The 16,419-nt window shown below is 50.3% G+C and overlaps 3 protein-coding genes across 3 annotated transcripts; 1 reads left to right on the forward strand and 2 right to left on the reverse strand.

Moving 5' to 3' along the window:
* Positions 1-6,120: 6,120 nt before the first annotated feature.
* LOC144468258 (uncharacterized) lies at positions 6,121-11,047 on the reverse strand. The gene is made up of 8 exons (XM_078177585.1): positions 10,909-11,047; positions 8,248-8,700; positions 7,897-7,970; positions 7,645-7,794; positions 7,474-7,568; positions 6,920-7,230; positions 6,775-6,843; positions 6,121-6,477 (listed from the first exon to the last, which is right to left on the reverse strand). Exons 1-8 carry the CDS (start codon positions 10,946-10,948, stop codon positions 6,323-6,325), a joined length of 1,347 nt encoding a protein of 448 aa, XP_078033711.1. The 5' UTR covers positions 10,949-11,047; the 3' UTR covers positions 6,121-6,322.
* Positions 11,048-11,349: 302 nt separating this feature from the next.
* LOC144468259 (UPF0415 protein C7orf25 homolog) lies at positions 11,350-13,136 on the forward strand. The gene is made up of 4 exons (XM_078177586.1): positions 11,350-11,500; positions 11,679-12,117; positions 12,187-12,731; positions 12,799-13,136. Exons 1-4 carry the CDS (start codon positions 11,351-11,353, stop codon positions 12,883-12,885), a joined length of 1,221 nt encoding a protein of 406 aa, XP_078033712.1. The 5' UTR covers position 11,350; the 3' UTR covers positions 12,886-13,136.
* On the reverse strand, positions 12,900-16,272 carry LOC144468547 (uncharacterized). The gene is made up of 5 exons (XM_078178104.1): positions 14,405-16,272; positions 13,876-14,031; positions 13,617-13,811; positions 13,113-13,505; positions 12,900-13,037 (listed from the first exon to the last, which is right to left on the reverse strand). Exons 1-5 carry the CDS (start codon positions 15,528-15,530, stop codon positions 12,994-12,996), a joined length of 1,914 nt encoding a protein of 637 aa, XP_078034230.1. The 5' UTR covers positions 15,531-16,272; the 3' UTR covers positions 12,900-12,993.
* Between the last annotated feature and the right edge of the window lie 147 nt (positions 16,273-16,419).

Raw genomic sequence — 16,419 nt, forward strand, 5'->3', positions numbered from 1 at the left:
TTTAACGGCGAAGGCGGTACGCGTGGTTCGAAAGCACGTTAACCTGTTAACTAGGTTAATTTTCGATCGTGGTTGTCTCTTAGGCCAGGTGGTAGCAACGTGAGAAACGGTATTGCACAACGTGTGCGGGTAGTATATAGTTTAGATTAACGGCGATGCAATAAAATGCTGGTCCAATTAGTTGAATAAACGAGGAAAGGAAAAGTGTGGCGGGGAAAGTGCGCGCGACGCCTTGGAGCGCGTCGGCCGGTTAACAGGTTAACAATCGGACGAGTGACAAAGTGTCGGTACGTCAAAGGGAAGAAGGCGGCCGTTGGATGGGGAGCCCAGTTCCAGAACAATCGTTATCGCGAACCTGCAAACATTTTTATCTCATCGATCGTGGGACTGGAATTAAAAGGCAACCGGAGGCGAATTCAACGCAACTCTATCATCCGGACATCGACTGGTGAGTCGCTTGTTGCTTTTTTTCCATGGTGCTTCCTGCAGCCATTCCAGGCCATAAAGTATCCGCGCCATGATCTTTTCCAACGAATCCATTCTTTCAAGCATGGCTTATTACCGTCCGCTCATTTCTTTTAATGCCACTTGCATGTTAACAATAGCCGTTGATAACAATGGTACACCGGACTGTTATCTCTTATCGCCAAACCGTTTTACAGATAAAAACTGGTCAATCGATTCCCCGGATTCTGATTAACAATGTTCATGCTTCAGGAATTTTTTCTTCGTAAAACGTTGAGCCGATATCGGCGCTATTAGTCTGCGAGTTGTTAGGTTATTTCTTAACCTGAGAAAGACGGACACGCGCGCCGTATTAATTTTCCGTCCTTTTATATTACCACGACGAAGATAACGTTTTCAAGAAAGCGCAACGGAATTGTTTCTATTGTTCTCTTTCCACAACGGCATTCCGAATGCTGGAGAAGAATCGTCGGTTAGGTGATCGCCGAAGCCAGGATCATTCGGCAGAATCGTTCTAGAAATAGTTCAAAGAACGATTATTCTTAGCTGGCACGAGTCCTGTCGAATGTCGCATAAACAGCCACCTAATATCTTTCGGTACCCAGAAACCCTGGGGCCTCAGGGGGGGTTCCAGTGATTCTCATTTGCCAATGGAGTCCCCCAGGGGTAATCGTCGAGACTCTTCAAGGTCCATTGCACTTTATCAAGGACTTCTTGGTGGTCTCGCGGAGCTAAAGGGCTCATCGGTAAACCGAGGAACCGTTTAGAACCGAATCAAAACTCCCGATGCCGCGCGTAGCAACGTAGAAATACGAACCCGTAAGTAAAATAATTACCAATAGATAGCTAACTGGATGCTCGTTAAACTATAAGTCCCGCTAGTATTACGAGTTTGCACTTTGCAACACGAAATGGTTCTGATTATCAACCCGGCCAGTTAACCGGACAGAAAAATGACGCCGTTACGCTGTTCGCAAGAACCGTCGCGCCTCTTCTTACCCCTCCATATTTTCCGTTTACTTTTCATTTACGAGGAAAACGCTAACTAGTAACTGCTCGAACATCCTGTAATCCCGGCCGTTAACCGAGACCAGTTTCGTTCTCGAAATTGCGAGTCGTTGCCTCGCGAATGTTGTTAAACAAAACCGAGCCGTAAACTGACCGAAGGGATGCCACGTTTTACCGGACCAGTATTCGGAATCATAATGTTTTTCGATGATCTCGCCGGCACCGTAGGGACCGCAGTCTATCTTATAGATACCAGATGGTCGCCTTGGCGGCGGCGACGGCGCCAGACGGGCCCGTTTAAAATTAAAGAACAATCGCGGTCTGCTGTCGCACATTGCGCCTGTCGATAGACAAAATTGGAAAAGGTCGTCGCTTTATATCTATTCGAGGCAATGTGTACGGCGTGTTAAAACGTCTAAATTTAGTTAAAAAATATAAAGCGAGCTGGTCGAGCGAATATTAGGAGGTTCGAACCTCCTATTCGCAGGTCAGTTTGCGACGCAGCTTGTTTACACTGCTTTACGAACAGAAGGTCACTTTACGATGAAAATATAAACGCAGCACGGTGTGCCGGTACGAACGATTCCGGTAACTTGAGCTGCATTCGAGGACACTGTTCGAACAAAAACCGATCGATTGACAACAAACGAAAAAAACCAAAAGAAGAACGCAAATGCCGGCGTGCACGTCGCAGTTGTCCCGATTCCGTTTCGAAAGCGAGGCGCAAAAGATTTTTGCGTCGGCGTCGTCGATCTATCGGCTCTTTGGAAGCCCGGTAACGAGGTAATCGGTCGAGCGATCAAGATCCCCAAAGGTTGGTCTCGGACTTGGTTCCCCTTTCTCTGTCGCGCGGCGCGGCGGCAGCTATATAAGCATAGTCGGACGGATGGCTATTTCCGCATGACATCACACCGCCCGCATTTAGAAGCGGAGCACGATTTTCTATTTTCTTGTCGGTCTACATTGGTGGCCCGTGAAGACCTGCAAGGTCAGCCCCACCGAGATGCGTCCCCCGACCCCCCCAATCGCTTTTTATTCCCTTCTTGTTTTATTCGTCTCTTGGTCCCGACCCCGGTCCCCGCCGCGCCCCGCAACCACCACCACCATCGACCGACTGTTACACTTTTTCCACGCCTCACCGGCGAAATTCGCAAAAACATCTTATTAAAGCGGGCTGCCGCGAAATTTCCGCGATTAAACGGGCCGGCGATGCTCGCGCCCACTTTTCTCGGTCCGTTCGCCGGGCCCCCCCGTAACGCGGTGGATGTCTCTCGGTGCTAGCCGGTTAGCCACCCGGGTTCCAGGTCCGATCTCTCCTAATCGAGAAATAATTGTACGAATTTGTCCGAGGGCTGGCCAACGGGACAGAGAGAAGCGATCCTTGTTGTTTCGCTCGGCCGGCCCGCCACCCGGAGGCTGTTTTTTACCAATTCATACACTCAGGTGGAACAATGGATTCGGCGAGACAAAGGAGCGGCTGCTCTTGCTCGACGGTGGTACCGTTCCTCGCGCTAACTCGGTTAGCCGTTCGTTAGCGGAATTAGGAATGAAGGTTCGCGCGCGAAAAGAAAAATTCGCGGCCAGCGACGAGCACGAGGGAGGGACTGAGAGAGAAATGATGATAAAGAGGGAGGACCATTCGAGAGACCGGGGCGGTCTCTTTCCGCTTTGAGCTAGTCCGATTCTTGGGGGAATTGTTAAATAGAACATTTAATTAGCGGCGTTCGCTGCGGGGCATTCTTACATCGTCGCTACCGGCGCGTGTTTTGAATAACTGAACACGCGGAACTATAAAACGATCGCCGCCGACGGTTGTTGCACGGGAGTTTTTCCCGGGAGGAAAGCAGACGGCAAAACACAACCACGCCGGCTTATACACGATCGATCGGTATCTTATAGCTGCGGAGCGTGGCCACTGTGCGAGACGATACGCCGATCGATACGTTCCGCTAATAAAGTGGATCCACGCGACCGCGGAAGAGGATTTCTGCGCGAATAACTTCATAACCGCCGCTCGTAAGCATTACATGTCGACGTGCGCTTTTATACGTTCCTACCGGTTATTTACTTCGCCGCAGAGAAATTTATTATACGCTTCTGCACGTGAACGACGTCGAGGAGGCAAAGGGGTGGACGAGCTCGAGCATCGGCCACGTACTGCTCGTTCCGCAACTAGTTAAGAGCTCCCGCGGAATCGCGTCGATCTGAATTTTCGTGGCCGAGCTAATTCGAACCGCGGCGCGTATCGATCACGATCCGGATGATCTGCTTCGTTTCACCGTGCGGTCATGGTGGCCGGCTCTACCGACGTAACCACGTAGGCCTGTCCCTGGTTAGCTCGCCACCGTGGGCTCGCTTTGCGTGGAAAAGGTTCTCAGAAATTCCCCCGAGTCATCCGGAGGAATTCCACCGAATTTCGGAGCGGATGCGCGGTGATTAGTCAGTTTTTACGCGCATTACACCTGGCCGCGTGACGAATCGATCTCCCTTACTTTGGTCGTCGTGTTCTGCTAGACCGTTCTCTTTCGTCGCTCCTCGCGCTTTGTCTCCCGCTCTCTTCGTTTACCCGGCCACTAATCTCCGAAAACGTTCTCACGTTTAGTTCACGCTTTGCAGGAAACCGAAGACATTGTGTTAGAGGCGATAGACTTCTCGTAGAGGCGGTTACTGTTGCGTGACCGAATCCCGCGACTTTTCTTTGTTTTCGGGCGTAATGAGCTATACATTTATCGAATGAGACACATCAATTCTTTGTATTCATTTATTTTCATTTCTAAGCTTATTTCTTAATAAAGCATAACGAGAAATAAAGTATAACGAGGCACGCATTAACGCGGTGATCAATTAAAATATTTTTCACGGTTGTTGCGCGAGCAATATTTATACCAGATGTTGGCCCAAGTCCGATTAAACGTTTCTTTGCGCGGTGGGTAGTAGATGCGGGGCAAATAGCCAATCAGAGCGGCGCGTTCCATTGCCTAGGCATCTTCTCGTCCCGGCGCAAGTGGTACTCACCTTTTCCGGTTAATGTTGCGCAAAATGAACAGTCCTCGGGCGATCGCCGGGCGTAAAAAGCAACAGCGGAAAGGAATAGTATCGCGTAGGTATGCGTGTACAACGTAAACGAGAGCTAGGAGAGAGGGATTGGAAGAGAGCGAGACCGGGAAGATGGAAAAAGGATTTCGGTGATGTCGTGGAGGAGAGAGAAGCTCGAGGTGGAGGTGGAGGAGGAGGAGAGCAGACGCCGCGAGGAATAAAAAGAAGGGGACACGTTAAACGTGGAACCAGGGGTCATAAAAATCCGAAGCGCAGGTATAAACCAACGATCTACAAGTCCGTGGCGAGGACGATCCTAATCTCTAGCCCGCTGCCGGGCTAGCGGGAGTTCAGGCGACCGGCAACGGAAAGCTAAAAAAGAAACCGGCCGAAGAAAATAGTTGGCCCGCTAAATTGCCGCGGCGCGAGTTTGTTAGAAAATCGGCGGAATGCAGACACGGTGGAACAAGGGGGGTAGGGGGCTAGGGGGTTGAACGCCACTATTCCGTAGGAATTTTCTGGACACGAGGCCTCTATGACCACCTAGACCTCTCCCGGTCCTCTTTTAATAGCCCCTCGAGTTGCTCTTGAAGTTTTTTACGGAGAATTCCGTTCGGTCCTAACGACGACTAATTCTTTAATTCCAAGATACGAGGGAAGCTCGCCGCGGTGTCCAAACTCCTCTTCGAGGATGACCGGGTCCCGTGCTGCCGTTTTTGGCAGTATCCGTGAACCGTAGTTCCCTTCGGCCCCCAAGGTTGATTCATGCTTTACAACGACATTTTTATTTGGCCGCCGCTGTCAAAAGATATATTCATCGCGCGGGAAGTGACAGTAAAAACGGGCTGAAAACGGTTGATCCGTGATAGGTGTCTTAGAAGGTAATTAATAGAGGAGAGCCACAGAATGCCACGGCGTGGCGCGGCGCGGCGCGCGTTCGCCGGGCCATAAATTCAGCGGAAGGCCGAGAGTGAACGACGCATAAATTTCACGTGGACGCGATAAACGCGTGCTCGTATACGCGACCGTGTACGATTTCGCGAAATCGAGTATTATAACGCGAGCCCCCGAACGCTTAGGTGTGCGACAAACCGAGACGCGGTCTGAAACGTTCTCGAGCTGCGACGGCTACCGACGGCGCACCTTTCCGCAACCACCTGATCCGATTTTTCTATATTCCGTCCAATCGATGATGTCGCCGCGTTAAAGACAGGACCCCGCTAGATAACTTCGCTGATGAGTCCTTCTAGCGGAACCAGGACGAACCGCCGTCTTCCTTTTCCTTCTCCGCGCCATCTTTTCATACCGCACCAGAGAGCTAATGGTTTCGTAATTGAATAAATGTGGCCAATTAGTCGCGCAGCCGCCGAGCAGACGTTTAACGAGCTACCGTCGAAATAACCGTTCGATTTACTGCAAATCGAATTTAGAGTTAATCGACATTTAATTTAAATACGCTCCTCAAGGGCCTAACAGATTTATCTTTCCCATCAGTCGCGCGACGATCGCATCTATCTTCGCAGTAATTCATAATCCCCGCCGGTTGCGGGCGTCGTCTCGGAGGTCGATCACCTTCTCGTTCCCGCTGGATTCGAGGCGAGAGCATCGGACAAATTCATACGCGTTCGTATCGAACAAGAGGTTTATTTCGTTTCTCCAAATAGACCGTTGCGCGTCGCTTCGACGCGACGACAATGCGTCCGCGTAACCGTGGTAATGAGACACAATAGCTCGGTGAACACGATGGTCTGGCGATGGTGAGATTTAGCACACGAGCCTTCTCGCCCTCCACCTTCTCGTCCTTCCCCTGGTCTTATTTCTTCTTGAATCTCGCTTTCTTCGACACCACCGCGGCGTTCGACGGCGATTTCGGGTTCGACTGGTTTTTGTGTTTCTTGCTCTCCACGTGCTGGGCGAACATGCTCTCCGAGTTTAGGGACAGGTTGCACGGCGCGCAGTAGTACTGGCCTGAAAAAGAGATCGATCGTTCATCAGCCTTCCGATCCGTTCGGTAATCCCCTAAAAATCTGGCTCCATCACAGAGCTTGGACCATGGACAGTCGTTGCCCGAGTCTTAGTCACTGAGATCAATTTGCGGCTGCGCGTTTAGCTCTAGATCTCGGACCTTTGGGAGCCGCATGGTCTACACATCCGATCTAGACTCTACGTTGATTAACCGAATCGTAAACTGGACCGAAACTAGAACCCATTTCGGTCCAAATTCGAGCCTCGGGCACTCGGCAATCGTTCGCAGCGCGTCCTTACCCGACGGTGTCCGACAAATAGAGTAGTCTATGGGCCCAGGTGTCGTGGGGGTGGTCTCGTTCTCGGTAGCTAAAAGATGCGAAGGTAGCAAGATTAATTCCCACGGTCTCGTGTCCGATGACGCAATTGCTGCGGTGCTACTTACTGGGTTCGGGAACAGGTAGCCCGTTCAACCTGAGCATTCGCAGGTGTCTGGCACCCCGCTTATGCGTCTCTAGCTGGTCTTGGCGATTAGCCGAGACTCCGCACAAATCGCAACGCAAAGGCGTCGGATATGGCGGTGGTGTGAACAGGGCGGCCGTGCCAGGCGTGGGTAGTGCCGCCGTACCGTCCGGCACGACTGGTTGCGTGGCCGCAGGAGGTGGGACTTCGGGTTGGAAGCCGGTTCCTATACTGTATCGTCCGGTAGGATCTATTTGATTGTACTGATTTTGACTTTGCGACTTCTTCGACGGCCTGCAGAAGTGAACGCTCTGGTGTGACGATCTGGCTCGACACTGCTAACTATAATTGCAGACAAGCGCTATTGGGAGCTGAAAAGTTGGCAGTCGACAGGGGCGAAAGACAACGCGGGCAGACAACCTGGGCTACCTCCGTCTTTGACCCCCTCGAAACGCTTTAACATAGTACTTAAGTTCTATGCATCTGTCCACGATCTGCCATCTTCTCGGCTCCCAATAGGGTACGGAGACTCTGTACCTCGCACGACGTCCTCCGCTCGCCGCCCTTATGTGCTTTTTGCCGACGTAGTGCTGCGCCGCGTCCATCTGCGACGTGAACCACGCCTTGCAGATCTGCGAGACACAGCGACGAGATCAGACGAATAGTTTCAGTCGGATTCTAGTTTAGAGTAAGAAGGGTATCGCTTACGTCGCAATAGTTCTGCCAGTCGTTGGTCGTGCTCGTCACCTGGCCGTCCTCCGTCTTCTGCTTCTTCACGCTCTGGTTCAAGAAAATGGACACCTTCTTCTGGTGCGGCTTGCCGTCGTAGTGCAGCTTCGCCTGCAGCGTCGAGTTCATCTGGAAACGATAAGAAGCTCGGTGATTCGGGGCGCCCATCCCGCGGACACTACGGAGGGTCTACGCCCGCGAATTTTATCGAATAAAGTGATCGAGGCTTACGACTGCGTTGCAGAGATCGCAATTCAGCGGTTTCATTAGCGCTGACAGTTCCCTCTGGGCGCTCGCGACTTTCTCTGCGAAATCGAAAACATAAATCAATCTTTAATTAGCTAACAGCTGCCATAGCTATCTGGATTCCGATTGCTCAACGATAATTCGATGCACAACCGCCGGCGAGCGAGAGACGCGAGATGCAGCGAGCGCGGTGTGGGCGCTGTTTAGGTCCCAAATGCAACGACTCGGGTATTCTCGAGCGCGCTCGATCGACCGGGAAAAAGAAACGGCGATCTTTAAGCTTCGAAAGCGAACACGCTGGCCGGTGCGCGGCGGTATTCTGCATATTCGGATTACCTGCGTCCTGGGCGGGATCGATGAACTCGTTCTTGCGTTTGTGGTGTTTGGTCTTCGACTTGCCGAACTGGACCGCAGGTGCGGCCGCCGCGACGGCGGCAGCGGCGGCCGCGGCCGCGGCGGCAGCTTTGTAGGTCGTGTCGTACCATCGGGCGTACAGGTCCGTGGTGTCCGCGTCAGTGGGGATCCACCACGGCGCGGCCGGCTGTCCAGGTGTCTGCGGTTGCATCGCGGGGTGCATCATGTACGGCGCTGGCACCGGAAGGTTCGGGAACGGCGCGACGGAGGCCGGCACCGTGATAGCCGGCGCCTCGCTCGGACAGGTGCTGGTCGCTGTTTCCGTTTTGATCGCTTCCGGCTGCGGTTGCTCGCCGGGGCTCTGTACATTGTTGCTCTTCGGCGACGCGACCGGCGGTGGCGGCGGCGGGGGCGGCGGCAGGAAGCATTCTAATCCTGGACCGAGCAGAGCGATTCTGAGAACCGGGATAGGCAATTTTCCCGAGAAAACGAGAACGAAACCCGGAAAAAAATCGACGCCCGCGATCTACACCCTTTCCAGGGGGGGACGTTGGAAATTGAATGGTTTACGATCCGGCCGATATTTCCTATCGATCGGTTGCTATCTCCGGCTAGGAAAGAGTTACGAGTCTCGAAACGATAGATCGTAAAGATCATTGTTCGCGATCCCCGGAATTCACGACGGTACAAGGCGCGCGCGCTCGCCGATTTTCGGCGTCGATCTCTGGCCGGTCGGTCTGCGGTTCGAAATGAATGATAATAGCGATGATACGGCGATGATAATAATAATAATAGGTACCGAGATTTGAGAAGAGAGTCGTGCATCCCCGATGCCGGGAAAAGATGAATGGCGAGCCTGATGCGTTACGCGGCCGATTTATGACGGCGATAAAAACCACGGACAGTTTAAGCACGCCCCGAGCTATGCATGAAAATGCATACCAGATAAAATATCGGAAACGGGCGGCGATAAAGTGCCGGCGTAAATATCGGCAAGACGAGATGCGTATCGACGCAATTTGCCCTTCGGTTCCGATTTAATTGCCCACCGCGCTAATACTGATTTCCCTAATTTCGGGGCGACCCTTTCCGTAATGCGCGCCATTTTTAACGGCAACACGGAAGATACATCCTACGGGCCGCGGCGGGCTCATCGATAGCGCCGAGATCATGTTCCGCCTCCCTTTTTATTGCTCGCGTCCGCAACAAAATTGCAAACTGTTTGCCAACCGTTCTGCCGCTATTTTTCATGCCGGCTGCCCCGCGCGGTAGCGGTGACTCGCTGGAAATTCTTAATTATTCTCTGTGCGCTAGACGTACCAACCACTCAAGCCGGCTGACTTGTGCTTTCTTATTGCGAGCACCAAGTTGCAATTTAGGATTCGAACGATTGCGAAACCGGAAATAGAAATCGCGATACGATATCTAGAATTTTTAATAACAGCGGTCGAGTCCGTTGATAATCGAGCCCTCGATCTACGACTGTTACTATCTTCGCGTGATTTTGAGGCAACGGGGTTTCCGATATCGCCCGCGGTACGATCCCATCGCTACTTATCGACTATGCGCCGTGCCGTCGACTGCACCGTGCACTTCGGCGGCAGCGGCCCCGCGATCGAGATAAACAGAGAAACTTATCGAGCGGATTCGAAGAGAAATTAACATTACGCGAATCCGGCGAAATCGATTGGGCTAATTATACCGCAGACGTTCGAGCATTTACAGCGCACACGGAGCGGAAGATCTCTGCTAACCGGTGAAACCGATGATTCGCCGATTATATGCGCGCAGCGGATTTCCAATCTACACGAAAGGTTCCCATAATCGTAATCGATGCGATACTCGGTGGTTTTTTAACGAGCACGGATTAACTTCGCCGATAACGGTATCGATGCGCGACGAACAAACTTAATCAATCGATGCGAAGGTTTCGCGCGTTCGAAATTCGCGTTATCCGAATTCAAATTTCCGGACACTTCCGTTACGCACGAATATTTAAATTTAACAATCACTTTCGTTTCGCTTCGATCGGATTCGACGTCAAATTGGTCGATTCGTTTATCTAATCGAGCGATTAATTAACCGACGAAGGGGGACACGGATTGCCGGCGGGTTTAATCGGGACGCGGGAAAGGCGGGCGGGGAACGGCACGCTGTCTTTGCAGTGGCATGCACGTGACCGATGCACTTCGATATTTTAAGAAGTCAGCTGATTTCGGCGGCCGTGGATTCGACGAGTATTCGACGGCGAATGCACGGGCTGGCCGGGAAGACGTCTCCAGGGCGTCCCGAGCGGAGCCGACTATGGTCACGAATAGTCGGTTCTGTCAGTAAGTAATTGTTTCGATAATTGGTTCACGTAGACATGCCACAAGTCGCATCCGGCCGATGGGAGACCCATCGCGACTACGTGGGAGGTACTTCGTTCTCCTCGCGAACCGCTCGGATCCGAACCTCTTCGAACGGGATTAAATAACGCGAGGACTCCTCGACGTATTGTCCGTCGTTTGTTCGATGCAACGGGAAGGACAAAGATATTTCGTTTCGCGGTAGGAGAGATAATCGAGGGGCCGGGGACTCCGTCCTAACAACGTGAATCAATGAACGGGATCGAAAGGGTGTGGGGAAGGGGGCCAGACTCACCGGGTATTTCTGGATTCTCGATGATTTTCGCGCTGGACATTTTCCGGCTTGTGTCCAGCGGCGTTCTCTGTTATTGTCAGAGGTATGTTGACAGTGCGTGATAATTACGACACGATAACGGTCCTCGTTTTCGGCTCTCTCGCACGCGCGAACAGTTTTCGCGGGTGTCGTTTCGCGGCTCGCACGTCTCGCTGGGGCCCGGTGCCGTTACCATTCACGCGTCGCCCGTGACTGTCAATAATACGACGAAATAGAAAAGTCGGAGAGGTTAATAGGCGAGTTTGACAAGCGACCCGACGACATTACGCGATATTGAACCGAGATGCAAGATGGCGGCTGACACTACGCTCGTCGGCCGTGGTCTATCCGAAATTATTCGGATAGTCGAGGGAAAACGGGATCTCCCATGGCGAATCGCCCGGGTGTCGTTCGCGCGTGAACGATGGAGGACAGGGCCGAGCTGTTGAAATGCCTCGAGGAAAAAATCTACAGCGGCAGAGCCACCATAGATCGTCTGAAACTCGTTGGCAAGATCGATGGGGTCGAGAAGCTTATTCGAAAGTTTCAGCAGGAGATTCGTTTTTTGGAAAAGGTACGTTCGTTTTTTCGCTACGACGAAATTTCTCCTCGTCACGGTGTCTCTCTGTGAAAAGCGTGGCAAGCTCTCATGTGTGGTCAAAACATTGTGACTGGACACCATATGGGTTAACGTTTCACACGTGTCTGTATTAATGGCAACAGAATGATAACTGTGTCCTGTTCTCTTGAAGGTACAGTCTACAGGGAATGTAAAGAAGGAACACCTACAGAGCACCAATCTGATACATCTGAATGCTATCGGGGCACGGTTGTTCTGTGCAAGCGAGCCCACAAATGTGATGAAGCCGTTCAAATACCAGAAATCCAGGCTAGAGGTTGACATAGTCTGCAACGGAGGTGCATCCTGGGTTAAAGTAATTGCCAGGAATGCCAAAGCTCTTACTCTTATCTCTATGGGCAACGGGGAATATGGGCAGAAATCTGTGTTGGATCAAGCAAACTGCTACTTGCAATGCGCCAAGTGTTATCCACATTTGTACAGGCCACCAGACGTGGTGTTTCATTTTGCTTACGGCATAGAAGTACCTTTAGCTGCTCATTTGGAGCGTGTGGGGGTTGTTGTAGAAGGGAATCGAATAAACTGTGATGATAAAAGCACAAGCGTACAAGGTAATTCTGTTCTAATAAAAAATTATACACCAAGGTGAAATACTCATCCTCTCATTTATTACAATACAGAAACAGATGACAAATTTTCCACTGAGATCATGCAGGATCCTCTGGGGGAGCCTTTAGGCGAATGTAAGGATGACTCAGATCTGGCGACTTTAAATACCTCCTCTCTCGCCAAAGAAATAAATATACTTAATCTGGACGTATCGACGTTATTGGCTTACGTAACGAACATGACGAACGGGTACGATCATTTCGTTTACCGGGAGCCTTTGCTCACCCAGCAAGCCGAGATGGAACGGAAGCTCCCGATAAAACCGATTCTAGAGGAATTATTCAGAGGCAAAGAGCTGATCGTCTGTCAGACTGCCTACGAAAATTTCATGAACATCATAGACGTGATCGGCGGTCCGAAAGAGTCTGCCAGGGCGAAGGAATTGTTGAGCAGGGTTCGGATCGTAGTCGATCTACCTTCGGGCAGGATCATGGAAAGACTGAGCTTGGGTGGGAAAATTAAGGACAGGTCTCGATTGGTTTTCGCCACTGGCGAGAACATGAAAAGTATCACCGTGTCTGCGAACGAAGGTTTCGTCAGAGCAGCACGCATGCAGGTACAGATCGATATACATATTTTGAGTTCGAAAAAGACAGATTAACCGGAGCTGCAATTATTTCCAGGGCATCGAGTGCACGGTTTTCCTTCACGAGCCTAGATCTCTGTCGGAGATCAAGGAGGGTTACGCGACAAAACTGAGCTCGTCTTGATATCGGTTAAATGCATTTCAGATCGTTACAAAATCGAATATACAGAGTACTTGGGAAATATTTCTGTTCGATCGCATGAAACACGTCCAAAGCCGTTCGCACGTCGGATCAGTCCTGCTGATCGATGCCAGTGTCCATGTTCTCCTCGAACTCTGCAACAACGAGCCACCGTGTACAATCCGATTACGATAGAAATGTTTCGAGTGTTAATGAACGTGGAATAATACCGTCAATAAATTTGTTGAAGCGTGGATTTCTCTCTCTGGCTAATCGTATATATTCTCTGTAGCTGACCTCGTCTTCGAGATGCTTGTAGCACTTCGCGATGTTCAACAGAGCTTTTATATTGGCGTCGTGAACTTTTAAGGCCCACTCGCAGTCCGACAAAGCTTTCTTGTACAATCCTAAGTTCATGTAAGCTAGAGCTCTGTTGTTCCACAATACGGACGAATCCTTTCGCTGTTCTATCGCTTTCGAGTAATAAGTCACAGCCTTCTCGTAATTTCCTACTTTAAACGCCCCGTTTCCGATCCTCTTGAACGTCTCCGCCCTCTCGTTCCTTATCTTTCGGTTCTCTGATCTTTCCTTCGCGTCTTTCTCCACGCTCCTCATAAACGCTTCTGTGTAAAATCGAACCAACGATTAAATTATAAATTTCCAAGCAACACGACATTTTATAGCTGATTTTTACAGTAATTGAAGCCTGAGAAATTAGAAAATTAATTAAATACCTTGCGACATTTGTTCTCTGTTCTTGGCTTCATCTTTCGCATACTTATTGATCACTGTGCGGTTCGATTTGACTCTGAGCTCGCAGTCTTCGGAAATAACAGTCTCGTATTTTCGTTCCAAAATTTCGTCCGCCAGGATCTGGCCGTATTTTTGTTCCTCGGGATCGTCCGATGCCAGCTTCTTCACGATTTTCTCTTAAACATTACAAAAACTATAAAGAACCGTGTTCAAGTGCTGGAAAGAGATTACTATACTCACCGACTTCGGTAACGCGATGCATAAAATTCTGGAACTCCTCCTCCGTTACTCGTTTATCAACCGACGACGAATCGTCCAATAATTTCTGTTCCTCTATTAATTTGTCCTCCATCGCGTGAGCTTGTGCGTGTCTCGTAGCATCGACGTAAAATATTAGCGGTGCGTCGATTCACGTACGAAAAGCGGAATCGGTACAGGTTTCCATAGAGACGTGTGGTATAGTGTTTACAATTGTGTGTAGTGGTAGAAAGAGATCTGTACAATACTACTAGCACGACGGTGAATTGTTTGTTAGTCGGGATAAACTGATATATAATGTATTCAGGTTGAACTGGTTTATTAGAAATGAAACAGGACTGTGTAACAAAGTAACGAACAAGGTGGTAGATTACGCTTAACATGTACACGTTTATATCCTTGCAGAACAGATTTGCAACCAAGAAAGCAATTCTTATTCTGTATAAGCATTGTCCTCCAACGCGTGGTTCTTGTTAATTTTTTTTGGTCGCATATTACTTTCTATGTTAACCGTTCGACCCCTTTCTAGGTGGGAATTCTGGGAGGGAGCCAGTGTTATAGATCTGATCGATGTTCGTGTAAGAGAACCTTCTAGAGTGACCTGGTATATCGTCAGTTCTTTCATTCTCCAACTCTTCTACCTCCAGAGGGTCCATGTCTTCGTCTTCCTCCAGCTCGTGACATATATCTAACTCATCTTTTATGTATACCGCGCAGTTCATCGTTTGAATAGCCTCTGTACCTATCCCCTGTTTCCTCCTGTCCAGAGGTTCGTGCCTGACAGGGTCTAGTTGAACCGGAGGAGGTTTCCCAGCAGTGATCTCAACCTCATCCATGATGCAATGCTTTTTCAGCAGAGGGTAATCCTTGGAGATCTCTGACAGTATCCTAGGCCAGCTAATAACAGGACCAGAGGGCTCCTTTCTCTTCTGAGGGGGTTGATTGGGGATGCCCCTGCTGGTGCTAGGCATATCGTGAGCTTCCAAAATACTGATTCCAGACTTACCGGTCTCCAACCGTTGACTCAATAAATTCATAGTCTCTTCGCTCTTCTTGCCAACTTCCTGGGCTTTGATCGCAGATTTCTGTAAGGCGGAAATAGACCTGGTGGTAGGGCAATTCTTAATTTGAGACCTAGAGGGGCCAGGCTCCGGTTCTGGTACAGTTTTGACAAGCAGTCCTTTGGTCTCCTCGTTCTTCGATCTCGTCACCGTGGCGGTCTTCCTGGTCGGCTCGTGGGACGAGTTGTTGTAGGTCTCGCCGCCGAGCACCTTGGTCTGTATCTGCTTGAGGCCGGTGACCTCCAGGATTTCGGCGAGCTTCAACAATCGTCTAACCTCACTCTGAACCACTTGTATCTCACCGCAGTACATGAAGTTGACGATCGTCTTCAGGTCGTCGGCCTCGATGTCGTGCAAAATGATCATCGGGTGCGGATGGTCGTTGGCGACCAGCAATCGCCGGAAGAACGTGCTCGCGTTGGCCAACACCATCTTGTGACACTTTATGATCGTCCCGTCTTTGCACACGAGCGAAAGGTCTACAAACTGTTGCTTCTCGTAGCATGTGTCCAGGGAAACCGCCAAATGGGACGAGAAGCTCTGCCACTTGAGGCTCAGCACCGTCTCCTCCATCATCGCGGCGATTCTAATTGATCAGCGGCACACCGATTATACGCTGCGAACCGCTCAGGCCTCGCGACTTTCGTTTATCGCACCGCTATTCGCCATGACACGTGCCGCGTTCGTTTACTTGCCAAGGACCTGTAACCGGACACCGACGATCCCGCGCCGTCCCGTTTTCACACGGAAAACCCGGCGCCGAGCAGGAAGTCGCGGAGGAAGTCGAAACGAGTCCCCGAAGCACTTTTCGGGAAAACTTACGCGACCGAGTGGGGATCCCGCTTTTTAAAAATACCCTGTATAGCAATCGATTTCCGCCAGACAGCTGCTAGCGTGATCTGCCAGGTAGCAGACCAACTACCGGCACGGAGACTTGCTCCAAAAATAAAACCACCGACGACCCCGGGGACACCCTGCCGAAAACCCGGGCAAAACTGCGGGGTGGAATGGCCCTCCGATAAAAGGACCCTTCCGAGTCCGTTGCCAAGTTCCCCTTCTCACTCTAAACATCCTTAAACTAATCGTTCTTTTCTGAACGCAATAGCTTCTTCGATATTCTTCAGCTTCGAAAGACGTTGTCGCATTGTCCTGAACAATTTGTGACTTTCACGTCGCTGCATTGCTATGAATTTACGTGCATATGTTTTCGAGTCGGTACGGTTTCTCAATCATTATCTATTAGCTTTCGAAAAGGTATCTATAAAGTTTGGTGTTTTATTCATTTCGAGGTAGAATTATTTCTCTGGCCAAACCAAGCAAACGAATCGCATCGTCGAGAAGTACTAGATATTTGTACCATAAATTTGTTCGCCAAAGATACGGAAGATTCGAACTAAGGTCTCTAAAGTTATTTTCGCGAGTGAAATAAATATTTTATGTTATAATTTTGTTACCAAATTCGGAA

Source organism: Augochlora pura, chromosome 4 (genome assembly GCF_028453695.1).
Source record: "Augochlora pura isolate Apur16 chromosome 4, APUR_v2.2.1, whole genome shotgun sequence".
Taxonomy (NCBI): Eukaryota; Metazoa; Arthropoda; class Insecta; order Hymenoptera; family Halictidae; genus Augochlora; species Augochlora pura.

Coding starts and splice junctions, on each gene's coding strand:
- LOC144468547 (XM_078178104.1), bottom strand. CDS start 15,530: ATGATGGAGGAGACGGTGCTGAGCCTCAAGTGGCAGAGCTTCTCGTCC. Junction 14,032..14,404: donor ACCTAGAAAGGGGTCGAACG/GTTAACATAGAA, acceptor TCGACGCACCGC/TAATATTTTACGTCGATGCT. Junction 13,812..13,875: donor GCATCGCGTTACCGAAGTCG/GTGAGTATAGTA, acceptor GTAATGTTTAAG/AGAAAATCGTGAAGAAGCTG.
- LOC144468259 (XM_078177586.1), top strand. CDS start 11,351: ATGGAGGACAGGGCCGAGCTGTTGAAATGCCTCGAGGAAAAAATCTAC. Junction 12,118..12,186: donor TAAAAGCACAAGCGTACAAG/GTAATTCTGTTC, acceptor ATTACAATACAG/AAACAGATGACAAATTTTCC. Junction 12,732..12,798: donor TCAGAGCAGCACGCATGCAG/GTACAGATCGAT, acceptor AATTATTTCCAG/GGCATCGAGTGCACGGTTTT.
- LOC144468258 (XM_078177585.1), bottom strand. CDS start 10,948: ATGTCCAGCGCGAAAATCATCGAGAATCCAGAAATACCCG. Junction 7,971..8,247: donor CGATCCCGCCCAGGACGCAG/GTAATCCGAATA, acceptor TCGATTTCGCAG/AGAAAGTCGCGAGCGCCCAG. Junction 6,478..6,774: donor TATTTGTCGGACACCGTCGG/GTAAGGACGCGC, acceptor TCTCTTTTTCAG/GCCAGTACTACTGCGCGCCG.